Source organism: Danio rerio, chromosome 3, assembly GCF_049306965.1.
Source record: "Danio rerio strain Tuebingen ecotype United States chromosome 3, GRCz12tu, whole genome shotgun sequence".
Lineage (NCBI taxonomy): Eukaryota > Metazoa > Chordata > Actinopteri > Cypriniformes > Danionidae > Danio > Danio rerio.
This window is the reverse complement of record NC_133178.1, coordinates 60,408,268-60,422,500: the sequence shown is the minus strand read 5'-3', so window position 1 is coordinate 60,422,500 and position 14,233 is coordinate 60,408,268. Positions and strand designations below refer to the sequence as shown.

Here is a 14,233-nt window from a genome sequence, read left to right as displayed (position 1 = left end):
ACTAAAAAAGTGAAAAGACACCTCTGCAAATTGATCGACTTCACACTGGCCCTGTTCTCCTTTGCCAGACATTAGCATCAATTTATTCTGAAGATCCCTGAGGTCTTCAAGAGAATAAACGCGTGTCTCACAGCCACCATCATGCTCTTCCATAATATGTAGCTTCAGAATGTTTTCCAAGGCCAACTGCAAAAAAAATAATATTAAGGTGTTGATTGTTCAGGTGTTTATTGTTCAGAATTGTCTGCATTGATTAGGACATTCAGGGATAATGCACATTTTTGTTCTGTTTTAGGCAGAAAACCTAACAGTTTCCCTAGAGTTTGTCAAATAGTTATATGATTTGGCTTTCGTCAATTGGTGAAGTTTGTTCCTCATCATTGTCGCCACTGGTTTGCTTGGTTTGGGACTTGTGGAGCTGCATATTGTTGGATTTGCTCTTCAGCGTTTGGACTTTCAGCAGTGATATGTATATTACTCTGAATTGAACTAAACTAAACTTTAACCCTCAAAACTGGGCTGAAGCAGTTTCAATTTACTCTTCTATGTTAAGCTGCTTTGACAGTCTACATCAGGGGTCACCAATCTCGGTCTTGGGTTTAGCTCCAACTTGCCTCCACACACCTGCCTGGGTGTTTCAAGTATACCTAGTAAGACCTTGATTAGCTTGTTCAGGTGTGTTTAAGGTTGGAGCTAAAATCTGCAGGACACCAGCCTTCCAGGAACAAGTTTGGTGACCACTGGTCTACATTGTAAAAGCGCTATAGAAATAAATATTAATTGAATTTGGTAGACTAGCAAAACTACTTTTCATTGGCCTGGATTTTCAAGCAAACACCTTGATCAAGAAGATCAATTCAGCTTATCAATTGCCAATACAAATCTGGCCAGACAATAACCCAATTTTCATGCAAGGCCAATGAGCAGAGTAGGGTGAAGCCGCAGGCTCGGAGACCCAACTGCATGCTCAGATCTGCACGCTCAAACCAGCACTTTCAGACTTATCGTTTTCTCAGACAGTGCCACCTGATGTTGATCGTAAAATAATAGACCCAACTGCACGCTCAGACAACCACTTTCGAAACAGTTCTCACTGCAGCCTGCAGCTTGATGATGGACTGGACAACGTCCACTACATAATGGATGATCGCCTACACCTCTCCTACCCTAAACCCAACTGTCACAGTTGTATGGACATTACCTTAGTGGGCCAGACAATGGACCTGGTCCAATACATCATCATGATTACAGTCTGCAGCCAGGACATCTTGGCACTTTCTAGCAAGCAGCAACATCGGACACGTGACCCTAACCCTAACAATAGGTCTGGTGCTGGTCTGGGTCTCTAGGCCTGCAGCTTCAAAATGTTGAATGAACAAGATTGTATTCCAGCTGGTGAATGACCTAAACGAGTGAGTGATAACTAGAAACTATTTAGCATTTTTCCAAAATGAGTCTTTAAACTTGTTTTCCTTAAAACATCCAGCACAATGTTGGCAAATTTTTATTTACCTTCTTCTGATTTTGTGCATTGATAACGTAGACGCCCTTTGAGTTGATAGCTGATGCCAGAGATAGAGAAGACAGTTCCACTGACCCATGGCTGTCTTTGACTGTCTTCAACCATTCTATGTGTCTTGCAGAGTCACACTGAAACAGAAAAATGTAGATGAACACAACAAAATCTTGTTTTCTCTCAATTGTCAAAGCTAGGAGAAAGTCCTACCAATTTCTTTGGAAGGTTGGAGTCGTTGTCAAGTGCCTTCCATAATTTTTTCAGCATCTCATTAAAAAGACTAAAGCCAGCATCTGGCTTTAAATCATACAGCATTGACGAATAGCCTAGAACTGCATCATGAAAACAGGCCACACGATCCACATCTAAATCATTCTCTCCAGCAGAGATGGAAGCCAAATCCACAAATACTTTCAACTCGTTGATGTCTGAAGTGAAAAAAAGTGATAAAACATTACAAATAATGCATTTAATTTTAATTACAAGGGAAGAAACACTAATTATTTACCTTCGAGTGCCTCTTTAACCCAGATAACGAAGTTTTTTCTGTGGCCAAGTTCTTGAAGGCACAGTCTACGTGGCTCTGTGATGTCCACAAGCACATTTTTTGCCTGAATCAACTCATTGTCAATGCTGTCTAAACGCTCGCTTTTAAAATCTGAGTGTGTCTGTAGAAAAGAAAAACTCACTTAAAAAAATTGTAAAAACCTAAACAATTGTTAACCTTAGAGCAAAAAATGTATAACTTACAGTAATAAGCAACTTCTCCAACACCTGAAAGTCACCTTGGAGGCAAAGGGTCTCTTTGACCATCATGACCACCTTTGCTGACTCTACAGCCAGATGAAGCTCATGGTACTGCTTGATCTGCTGGATTCTTGTCTGGACCCAGCGTTGGTCATCATTGAAGTCTTGTTTGCTCATGATCGCAACTTCTGCTGCCAGTTCTTCATACTTTCCCTTGTAGGCTCTGAATATTTCATCGATGTCTTCAAAGTCAATGCTACCATCTTTAAGACTTGTATATATGTTTCTGTAGGCAGCATGACATGGTAAAAATATCTCTTCATTAAGAACATCAAGTGTGATTGTCAATTCGTCCAATTCGTCCAATTCCTCATCTTCAGCACGCTCTACAAACAATGCTGCCTCATTCCCCCAACGCAATCTGAAAATATAGCTGTCTTTAAAGATGTTTAAGATCTCTGCCATAGACCGAACATCATCTTGAAGTTCAAAGTAGGGGACTTCTAGTGATGCTTCAGTGGGAATTTGGTTCAATTCATGAACGTCCATAAACAGGTCCAGATCCATCTCATTCATATCATTGCTATACAAGTCTTCCAAATATTTGTAATCAACTGTAAAACAAATGTATTATTAAAAAAGTCTTACCAATCAGATTTAAAAAGCAATGTAGTACTGTCTGGTGTTCAATAAATAGTCTTTACCCTTCACATGCTCCTCCACATTGTGACACATTGCAATCAGAGCTCCTGCAAGCGCACGCTCATGATAAATAGCCTTCACCTCTTTCTGTCTGGTCTGAATCAATGCCTTCATGGCATCGATGTCCTTGTATTGTTCTTCTTCAGAAAAACAGTCTAGGATAACAGTAGATCAGTGACTCCTCATGTTATAAAAACAATGTAAAAAGCATTCAAATTTCAAGCATTTCATTTTACCTAAAGTAAGCAGCTCAAGGAAAACGCTTTTCTTTTCCAGGATGTGATTGAGTAGCTTCATCTTTATTTTCCCTGTTACGAGTTGATTTAAAACATTTGTGAATAATGAAGTTGCCATGGCAAATTTCTCTTTAGCCTCATTAGAAAGCTGATCGATCAGTTTTTCATCAGCACCTGCAGAACAAGGAACATCTCATTAAAACAAAAACACAGTTGTGAAATTTAACAAAGCAGTGCCATACAGAGGAAATCAAATAACTACCATGGAGCTGAAATATGTTCTTAGCTGCTGCCCAGCCTAAAAGATGCTTGAGAACAGCTTCTTCTTCCTCAAGATAGGTTCCTTTGTCGTCTTTTGGCCAGGACTTGAGTATGATGGTAGACACAAGATTCCCAAACCTCCAGTTTATCCGGAATTTATTGAATCTCTCAATAAGTTTCCACTCAGATTTAGTCTGTTTAAAAAAAGTATGTATACATTGCATGCACGTTCAATCGCACAAAAAAGTCATTATACTGTAGCTTCAGCTTCAATATTAAATACTTGGCAAAGTCACATTGTGTCTCCTCTGAAATTAAAGTACTGAAATTACAGGTGGACCCACGTCCTGACGTTAATTTCGTTACATGGCTGAGGTGCCTTGTGAAATTCATGTTAGCAATTACACTTTCTCTAATAGTGAGCAATACACAGAATATCATCTCAATATAGCTAAGAAAATCTCTGGTTCAACCCATGATTTATTCTGAGAGGCATTTGAAAAACAAAAAACTACCATTCTTCATGCATCATTCATCATAAACTTTAACAAAGCCTGGTTCAGAGACAAATTCAGGCAATCCTGGATGGATTGTATTGATGTGTCTTTGAGAGCAACTACCAAATTCTAAAACAACTCAGAGTGTGAGACCTACAGAAAAACAAGGTTTAGGATTTCTAAGTAGAGAGAGAAGAAAACACCAGAAACACCAAGTTCTGAGTCTCTTTAGTGTGGCCTTTTTTTCATCAAATTTTTAATATATATGCTGCTTCAGGTTTGGTTTCTGTGCTACCTTTGCTGTGTCTGAGAATCTCTGGCCCAGTGAAGCAGAAGATATACACTGCTGCAAAAAGGTAATGTAGCTACAAGCAAACCACTTTGAATCAAGGTGCTTTCATCTTTGTGGTTCAGATATTTAAGTAGATTCTGCACCTACTTCAGGGCCTCATCTATCTTTTACAGCTTTTAAGACCACTTCCATGCTTCAGGAAAGTCTATAGCACTTCATGTTTAGGGCTGACAAAATGGATTTCATCTCCTTACCCTACTGCACTATTAAAGAAATCTCTGATGCAGGCTAACAAACAATCTTTATAAAAAAAAACATGTTATTAGTCTATTCCCAATAATAGGTTGCGACTGGAAGGGCTTCTGCTGTGTAAAACACATGCCGGAATAGTTGGTGGTTCATTCTGCTGTGGCGACCCCTGATAAATAAGGAACTAAGCCAAAGAAAAATTAATGAATGAAAGAATGCTGTTAGTGTGTAAATATCTTAAAGTATATTTTTGTCTAAAGTGGAATTGACCTCCCACTTGTTTTGTTACATATAATGCGTTTCTTTGTTTCTCATATTATTAATAACTTTCTATCTTTTTTGTAATGTTCAATTGATTTTGCAATAAACGGTTAAATGTTTTTAAACATTGTATTGTTTTGATGTCAAGTCATCTTTATTTTTAAAGCACTTTATTGTGTAAAATCAATGGAAATCTATGGAAACAGGCTCAGTTTGAGGACCATATGCCTCTTGCCCAGGTAAACAAACATAGTTTGAATCTGTGTATATTATACTGGCATTTAGTCGAGGAATAAAAGAGCTGCCAAGCAGGATAAAAATATGACATAAAACAATATTAAATAGGTACAATAGTGTTTTAAATTGGTAACTAGAACCGTATGAATTTATTGTGCTGAAAACTGAAATGTTGGTATGTAGTAATGGAAAGACTCTTACCTGGCATATCGTGCTTACAGCTTGGAGAGCACACTTCTCTACACTATTCACCAAATAGGGCTGGGAGACTTTAAGTTTCTCAATATTTGAGCAATAAGCCTCGACCTGGTCTAGATGATCTTCCTAATAAAGAGTTAGAACAAACATTTACCAATACAGAAGAAATTTGTCAACAAAAACATTTTAACTTTAACAATAATACTATTAATATCTAAAAATGTTGTGTTCATATACAGTTAAAGTCAGAATTATTAGCCCCCCAGAATTTTTGGCCTCTTGTTTATTTATTTATTAAATTTCTGTTTACCGGAGAGAAGATTTTTTCAACACATTTCTAAACATAATAGTTTTAATAACTCATTTCTAATAACTTAATCTAATAGTTTATTTTATCTTTGCCATGATGACAGTAAATAATATTTGACAAGATATTTTTCAAGACACTTCTTTACAGCTTAAAGTGACATTTAAAGGCTTAACTAGGGTAATTAGGTTAACTTAGATAGGCAAGATAGAGTAATTAGGCAAGTTATTGTATAACGATGGTTTGTTCTGTAGACTATCGGAAAAAGAAATAGCTTAAGGGGGCTAATAATTTTTAATTTAAAAATATTTAAAACTGCTTTTAATATAGCCGAAATAAAACAATTTCTAAAAATTAACAAAGGTCTCAGGTGTTTGGAACATCACAAAGGCAAGTAATTAACAACACAATTTTCTGGAATTGTGCTATTAATACCTGTTGATATTTTCCCTCAAAGTCAGTGGTAAATGTCTCTCTCCATTCCTTAATGAAGTCTTTACACACGAAATCAATGGCAATGATGTTATTCCAAATCTAAAAAACAAAACAGAAAACATTATTTTAATATACAAGTTAGATTTGAAGTTTGGACTATGTAGTATGTATAAAACAGTATTCTTCTACTTACCTCAGTCTCTGTACTGAAGCTGGTACCCATCAGATGACTTCTGTTTATAAGTCTACCTTTAAAAATTTTACCGATCCATGCTCTGACAGTTTTCTTGGTGTCACTGAGTAGCACAAGAGTCTTCTCAGGAAATGTGTCAGCTTCTTGTTTTGTCTTGGGGTTGAAAAAACATGTCAAATTATACATTCTGAAGCAATTTTACATCTTTTGAATGTCTTTAAAGTACTGTTTTTAAGTAATTTAAAAGGAACCTATTATGCCCCTTTTTACAAGATGTAATATAAGTCTCTGATGTTCCCAGAGTGTGTATGTAAAGTTTCAGCTCTAAATACCACGCAAATATTTTTTATAACTCTTTGAAACAGCCCCTTTTAGGCTTTGATCCAAATTGTGCTGTTTTGGTGACTGCCGCTTTAAATTTAAATAAGATTTTTCTCTTTTCAAAAGAGGGTGGGGTTACAAATGCCTGTATATCAGCATAACGGCAGATTAAAAACAGGACTAATGTAATTTCTTTAGAAAAAGTGAAAAATCCAGTTAGTTGCTAACATTTTCTTCAACAGATGAAAACTCTAATGCGGCGTTCACACCAGACGCGGCTTGCGCGAATAAATCACAGAGTTTTCTCCACCGTGTCTACCATATATCAGCTGTGAGATCGCCGCTGCCGCCTGCCGCTCAGTGTCACTCATCTGTGTAGAGCACAGCGCGAAAGAGCCAATCGCAACCGTTTTTGTTAAGGTTGTGACCAATCAAAGAGGTGTAAGAGAACTAGACAAGGAACAGAAAGTGAGCTGGATATTTATATTTGTTTATATTATTTGCTAAATGCTTGTGTTTAAAAGGTACAGTTTATATATCTGACTGTTTGTATTAAATTACAAAATTGTATTACAAATAGTATATAAATATCAATATATTCATACATTTTGATACAAGAACTGCTGCTGTGAAGAAAATATAAAACTGTGTATGAAAAGCATCGTCAATGCAACGTGATGCACTGAAATATCGAATTGAACCGAATCGATGGCATGATAATCGTAACCGAACCGAACCGAACCGTGAGACCAGTGTAGGTTCACAGCTCTAGTAAATAGACATGTGAACATTTTGAGTTTACTCGCCTGATTCGCACATCAAGTTCACTTCAAGATAGATGCGGATTTGCGTAATTTGTGGGTCATCTGTCTAACCGTGACTCTAGTTTCATTGCTAAATGGCTAACATGGATTCTATTTGGAGAATAGCTGTGCTTTATGTTCTTTGGGGAGGTTTCCATAATCCTGGACCAAGCCGTATCCTGAGCAGCTGCTGTGGTGGTTATGGAGGAGTGGAAAGCATGAGACTGATCCCTGTAAGACTCCAGTGACCCCAGTTTTCGCATTGATTCTGAAGGGACAACCTGTACACCAGGCGGTGATCTCTTCCACCTGCAGCTTCTCCAGGATGGACGTCCAGCGCTCTCCAGATTCCGGCGCCTAGACCTCTGCACAAGACGTTTGGCCATAGGAGAAATGGTCGTGCCCAACTGAGCCTGGTTTCTCTCGAGGCTTTTTAATTCTTCACTTTCACTAATTGGTGAAGTTTTTTCCTTGCCGCTGTCTCCACTGGCTTGCGTGATTCGGGATCTGTAGAGCTGCACATCGATGGATTTGCTGTTCAGTGTTTGAACTCTCAGCAGGGAATATTAAACCACACTGAACTAAACTGAACTTTAACACCGAAAACTGAACTGACACCGTTTCAGTTTATAAACATCCTTGAGAACCAGCCATCCACCATTATAGTGCACTCACATGAGACAACCCCCTTGTTAATGCACCATCATGGTCACACCCGAAACGCTTGAGTTGTAAATCTGAAATTTTGTGGACATTCGTACCGTGTTAACCAATCAGGAGCCTGCTCTTGTAAGGGCGTGACTTAGGGGGACATCATACTGCCGACACTGGACAACAGCTCATCAAACTGGGCTCGGCTCAGTCTAAAGCACCGCTTCTTCTTCTATGTGAAGCTGCTTTGACACAATCTACATTGTAAAAGCGCTATTGAAATAAAAATGAATTGAATTGAATTAGGAAGGCTAAAAACCAGTGCAAATTTGTTTGACTTCGTGTCTATGTCCATTACATCCTTTAAGAGGTGCATCCAGCTGTGAGTTCATCAACTCCTCCGGAAACCATACCTGGATGATGGATGACGGAATGTTTCAGCGGTGCTTTAGACTGAGCCGAGCCCAGTTTGATGAGCTGTTGTCCAGTGTCGGCAGTATGATGTCCCCCTAAGTCACGCCCTTACAAGAGCAGGCTCCTGATTGGTTAACACGGTACGAATGTCCACAAAATTTCAGATTTCCAACTCAAGCGATTCGGGTGTGACCATGATGGTGCATTAACAAGGGGGTTGTCTCATGTGAGTGCACTATAATGGTGGATGGCTGGTTCTCACTCAAGGATGTTTATACTACCAAGGAAAAGATTGTCATTAATGAGCGGCACATCAGATTTACCAACTCAAGCAATTTGAGTGTTAGGATCGTCAAACACTGCCTCATTTGCACCACCTCATTCGCGCGAATAGCACCACAGGATGTCTATTTGCGTCTTTGCATTGACCTCAGGGCTGTTTATGCCATCAAGGATGAGATTGTCACTAATGAATGGTGCTTGAGATTTTCCAACTCATGTGATCAGAGTGTTAAGCTCGTCAAATGCTGCCTTGTTTGCGCAAATCGTATCATTTGTGCTGCCTCATTCGCGCGGATAGCACAGCAGGATGTTTTTTTGCGTCTTTGCTTTGACTTCAGGGCTGTTTATGCAATTGATGATGAGATTATCACTAATGAGTGGTGCTTCGGATTTTCCAACTCAAGCGATTCGAGTGTTTAGCGTGCCAAAAACTGCTTCATTTGCACGAATCGTGTCATTTGCGCTGCCTCATTCGCGTGGATAGCACCATAGGAGGTCTATTTGAGTCTTTGCATTGACTTCAGGGCTGTTTATGCTATCAAGGACAAGATTGTCAGTAATAAGCGGCGCTTCAGATTTTCCAACTAATGCCATTCGAGTATTAAGCGCATCAAACACGCAAAACACTAAATTTGCGCCGCTTCATTTTTGCGCCACCTCATTCGTGCGAATGGCGCCCCAGGATGTCTATTCACGTCTTTGCATTGACTTAACATGTAAATCACTCGCACTTAATGTTTCATCCACGTCTGGTGTGAATGCACCATGATGGTGGACGGCTGGTTCTCACTCAGAGCTGTTTATGCTATCGAGGAAGAGATCCCCATCTGATGACATTTACAAAGGGAGAATGTCAATCAAAGTGTTTGTGCAGACTGTTTTTATCAAGTGTGATTATAAAAAAATATATAATTCATAAGTTAACCATTAGAAGATGGATATCTTCACACACTGTGTATAGTACACCCCTTATAAAAGTGATTGTTGCATAATAGGTCCCCTTTAAAACAAAGATAATATAATGTCATAATGAAATACCTGAGCAAATCCTGACACAGAGGCCACCAGGTTCATGCAAGCAACAGGAATATCAGTGAAATTCTGACCATAGCCATAGTAATTAACAAGATTGCAGATCTTCTCTAGGAGCTTGGAAGCTACTTGTATGCACTGAATGCCATAATCCACGCTCAGACAGCTACAAGAGGAATGAAAGCGAGTTAACCTTTATTATGATAAGATCTATTTTATTTAAGAATCATATACATGTATTTATGTTAATTCATAAATTCACAAGTGTGAATGGTCAAAATGTCAACATCATCATTAACAGCCAACGTCGACCATTTTAAAAGGGGATTTATTTATTTGATTTTTTTTTTCCAAATCAACTTATGGATGCTGATGTCTTTTGGTTCTTTTCTTATTTCCCATTTTCTTTTTACTTATTTTGTTGTATGATGAAGAGTTTTTATTTATAATAAGCACTTATGTTCATTATATGCAGTTGAAGGCAATTTCATTAGCCCTCTCTGAGACCCTGAGAGTGTATGCATTTATACATACATACATATATTTATATACACATACATACATACATACATATATATATATATATATATATATATATATATATATATATACATACATACATACATACATACATACATACACACACACACACACACACACACACACACACACACACACACACACACACACACACACACACACACACACACACACACACACACACACACAAATCACAGATTAATTCAGAATTATTAGCCCCCCTTTGAATTTGTTTTTCTTTTTTAAATATTTCCCGAATAATGTTTAACAGATTCAGAAAATTTTCACAGTGTGTCAAATAATAATTTTTCTTTTGGAGAAAGTCTTTTTTTTATTTCGGCTAGAATAAAGGCAGTTTTTAATTTTTTGTGAACCATTTTAAGGTCAATATTATTGGTCTCATTTAAGCAATTTTTTTTTCACCTGTCTACAGAACAAACCATCATTATACAATATCTTGCCTAATTACCCAACCCTGCCTACAGGGCCGGCGCGTCCATAGAGGCGACCAAGGTGGCCACCTAGGGCGGCAGTATAGAGAGGGCAGCTTTCGCGACACCTCCCTTACCACCCGTGTCCTCAGTTATGTCCGCGACACCTGCCTCACCACTCGCATCCTCAGTTATATTCGCGCATAGGGCGACAGAATAGAGAGGGCAGCGTCAGCGACACCTCCATCAGCACCCGCGTGTCCTCAGTTATATCCGCGCATAGGGCGGCAGAATAGAGGTCCGTGACACCACTTCATTTCATAATTGGTTACTTTCGTTTTCACATTGGGATTGAAGTCAGCGTGATAGTCCACTGCCTAGAGTGGCAGTTCAGCTTGCTCCGGCCCTGCCTGCCTAGTTAACCTAATTAACCTAGTTAAGCCTTTAAATGTCACTTTAAGCTGTATAGAAGTGTCTTAAAAAATATCTAGTAAAATTGTATTTACTGTCATCATGACAAAGATAAAATAAATCAGTTATTAGAAACAAGTTATTAAAACTATTATGATTAGAAACATGCTGAAAAAAAAACTTCCCTCCACTAAACAGAAATTGGGGAAAAAATAAACAGGGGGTCTAATAGCTCTGACTTCAACTACATATATATATATATATATAGTAATGTTTTATCTAAAAAATGTTTATGTAAAAAACAATAGAACTTTACCTGTATTTTTGTTCGAGCAATTGACTTTGAATGTGTGCCAGAACCTCAGTTGTACTCTGAGAACATATTACAATTATCAGTTAGAAAGTGTTTGACAGCTACTATTACTTTAGTTTGACAAAGGAATACTGCATGGCAATTAAATCGGTTCTGGTTTGTACATAAAATATATGGCTATTTCTTACGAAGAGAAGACACTCACTTCAGAAGTGGAGTAGTTTATAACATTAGGACATTTCATGGTGAAAAGCTGCAGGATGTCCAAGAGTTCCACATGGAAAATGGAGCTATATTCGACCAAATCATCTAAGGGCATCAGATACATCCAAGAACGAATCAGCAGTCTGTCTACCTGCACCAAATGTTCATTTGTTCTCATGATATTCAGCATCGCCCTAAAACAATTAAAACAAAATTCAACAATGTCAAAAATCACAAAAATATTTTCCAGAACATAAATGGGTTTAAATTTAGATGCCTACAGCAAAAATAGGATACCTGCGATCCTGAGATCCAAGGGAAGTTACATTAGCTGATCTGAGTCCCTGCAGTCCAGCCCAGCTCGGCTCAAACTTTGAGTTGACCTTAGTAATCACTTGCTCAAATGGCTTGGAAGTCCCTTTGAGAAGGTGCAGTAGAGGAATTACAACGATCCATTTGGGCATGTTCCCTGCTTTCACTCTGCTTATCAGTGCCTCCACCATGTCAGAAAAACTGAAGATGAAATTAAAGTTATCAAGGCCTTTTAGAAACTGATATGTCTCATAAAACTAGCTAGATGCATGTCTATGTTCCATAAATTAAACCATTATTGGTTTAAATACTGTATAAGCTCTGTTGACAGTACGCTTTCAAAAACTGACTTTCACATTAAGTTGTTACTAGGTGATTCCAAGGTTTAAAGTTAGTTCAAGAGTTCACACTTAGATATTGCTTGACAACTGTAAGAAGGTTTGGCATGCTGCCCCGGGAGAGAACCCTGAGCTCGGAGATAGTTTAGCCCAGGGCTCCCGCCAGGTCCATAGAGCATGTGAGAGGAGTACGAGATCAGGTGGTTCTCGAGAGCTCCCCTTTTTTGTAAAGGAGAAAAGGAGGAGAAAGGGGGTGGATGGGGGGTTTCTTCGCAAAACGAAGATAAGGGAGTAATATCTAGCTAGGCTACTTATAGTGAGTTAGGACAGATCTGATTGGCTAACTAATGAGTGTAGATAGGTGGCCAGCTGCAGTCAATTATATCACGTGCTCCTCTCGAAATTAGTTTAAAAACTTCACTTGGAAATGTACTCACATTATGCATTCATTTTGTTATCAATCCCAGCTAATTAAATATAACACAGACCATTGTTCCAATGTTTCCAGTGCATGCAATACGGTCTTCGTATCATGTGCTGTTATGATCTTTCAATACATTCTACTGAGATCTACGGGGTTGGACAATGAAAACTAAACGCCTGGTTTTAGACCACAATAATGTATAAGTGTGGTGTAGGGCCTCTTTTTACAACCAATACAGCATCTATTTATCTAAGGAATGACATATACAAGTCCTGCATAGTGGAAAGAGGGGTTTTGAGCCATTCTTCTAACTGAATTGTGGCTAAATCACTATGTGATGCTGGGAGAAAAAAACGTTTCCTGACTTGCTCCTCCAAAAAGGCTCAATAATATTTAAATCAGGCGACGCAGTGGCGCAGCGGGTAGCACGTTCTTCTCACAGCAAGAAGGTCACTGGGTCGCTGGTTTGAGCCTCGGCTCACTTGGCGTTTCTGTGTGGACTTTGCATGTTCTCCCTGCGTTCGCGTGGGTTTCCTCCGGGTTCTCCGGTTTTCCCCACAGTCCAAAGACATGCGGTACAGGTGAATTGGGTAGGCTAAATTGTCCGTAGTGTATGAGTGTGTGTGTGAATGTGTGTGTGGATGTTTCCCAGAGATGGGTTGTGGCTGGAAGGGCATCCGCTGCTTAAAAAACTTGCTGGATAAGTTGGCGGTTCATTCCGCTGTGGTGACCCCGGATTAATAAAGGGACTAAGCCAACAAGAAAATGAATGAAGGAATATTTAAATCTGGTGACTGTGCAGGCCATGGGAGATGTTCACTTTCACATTTTCAAACCATCTGTCTCCAGTCTTGCTGCGTGTATTGGTGTATTATCATCCTGACACACGGCACCACCTTCAGGATACAATGCTTGAACCATTGGGTGCACGTGGTATTCCAGAATGGTTTGGTGGTCCTTGGCAGTGATGAACCCATCTAGCATGAGTATTGGGTTAAGAGAATGCGGTGATATTGCAGCCCAGACCATCACAGCATGCAACAGCACTTCACTCTGCAACAGTCTGGGTGGTATGCTTCTTTGGGGCTTCTCCACACTGTAACTCCCCCAGATGTGGGAAAGACAGTGAAGATGGAGTCATCAGAGAACGATACATGTTACACATTGTACACTGCCCAAAATTTTTGTTTTGCTGCTGGCACCATTGAAACGGTATTTGCACAAGTGACCAAAGGTTTGGCTACACCGGCCTGGCCATGTTTATTGATCCTGTGGAGCTCCCGACAAACTCCTCTTACGTCCACAGTTACTCCTGTTAGATGTGGTTCGTCCTTCTTGGTGCTATGCTGACATTATCCTGGATAACATGGCTCTTGATACATCACAAAGATTTGCTCGCTTGGTCACAGATGCGCACCAACAATTTGTCCTCTTTTGAACTCTGATATGTCACCCCTAATGTGTGCATTGCAATATTTTTAAGCAAAACTGTGCTATTACTCACTTACATCACTCACAATCTGCTCTTACTGGTGGAATGTTTAATCAATTAAGTTTTGCTATTAGGCTGGTCAATCTTAGCAATAAAACCTCCAGTGTTTCAGTTTCGTTGTCCAACCCCTGAAT

At 39.1% G+C, this 14,233-nt stretch overlaps 1 protein-coding gene across 2 annotated transcripts in view; it reads right to left on the bottom strand.

Annotated features, from left to right (window-relative positions):
• The window catches only part of LOC100537840 (E3 ubiquitin-protein ligase rnf213-alpha-like), a 107,233-nt gene that overhangs the window by 74,037 nt on the left and 18,963 nt on the right, over positions 1-14,233 (bottom strand). For both annotated transcript variants that reach the window (XM_073945083.1, XM_073945084.1), the window contains exons 11-25: positions 11,831-12,046; positions 11,535-11,727; positions 11,333-11,388; positions 9,641-9,800; positions 6,132-6,284; positions 5,939-6,037; positions 5,200-5,322; positions 3,464-3,656; positions 3,202-3,375; positions 2,968-3,120; positions 2,267-2,877; positions 2,025-2,184; positions 1,727-1,944; positions 1,513-1,650; positions 22-186 (exon numbers count right to left, since the gene is read on the bottom strand). In XM_073945083.1, the coding sequence (XP_073801184.1) occupies positions 22-186; positions 1,513-1,650; positions 1,727-1,944; positions 2,025-2,184; positions 2,267-2,877; positions 2,968-3,120; positions 3,202-3,375; positions 3,464-3,656; positions 5,200-5,322; positions 5,939-6,037; positions 6,132-6,284; positions 9,641-9,800; positions 11,333-11,388; positions 11,535-11,727; positions 11,831-12,046 (2,812 nt within the window). The remainder of the gene's footprint in view (positions 1-21; positions 187-1,512; positions 1,651-1,726; positions 1,945-2,024; positions 2,185-2,266; positions 2,878-2,967; positions 3,121-3,201; positions 3,376-3,463; positions 3,657-5,199; positions 5,323-5,938; positions 6,038-6,131; positions 6,285-9,640; positions 9,801-11,332; positions 11,389-11,534; positions 11,728-11,830; positions 12,047-14,233) is intronic.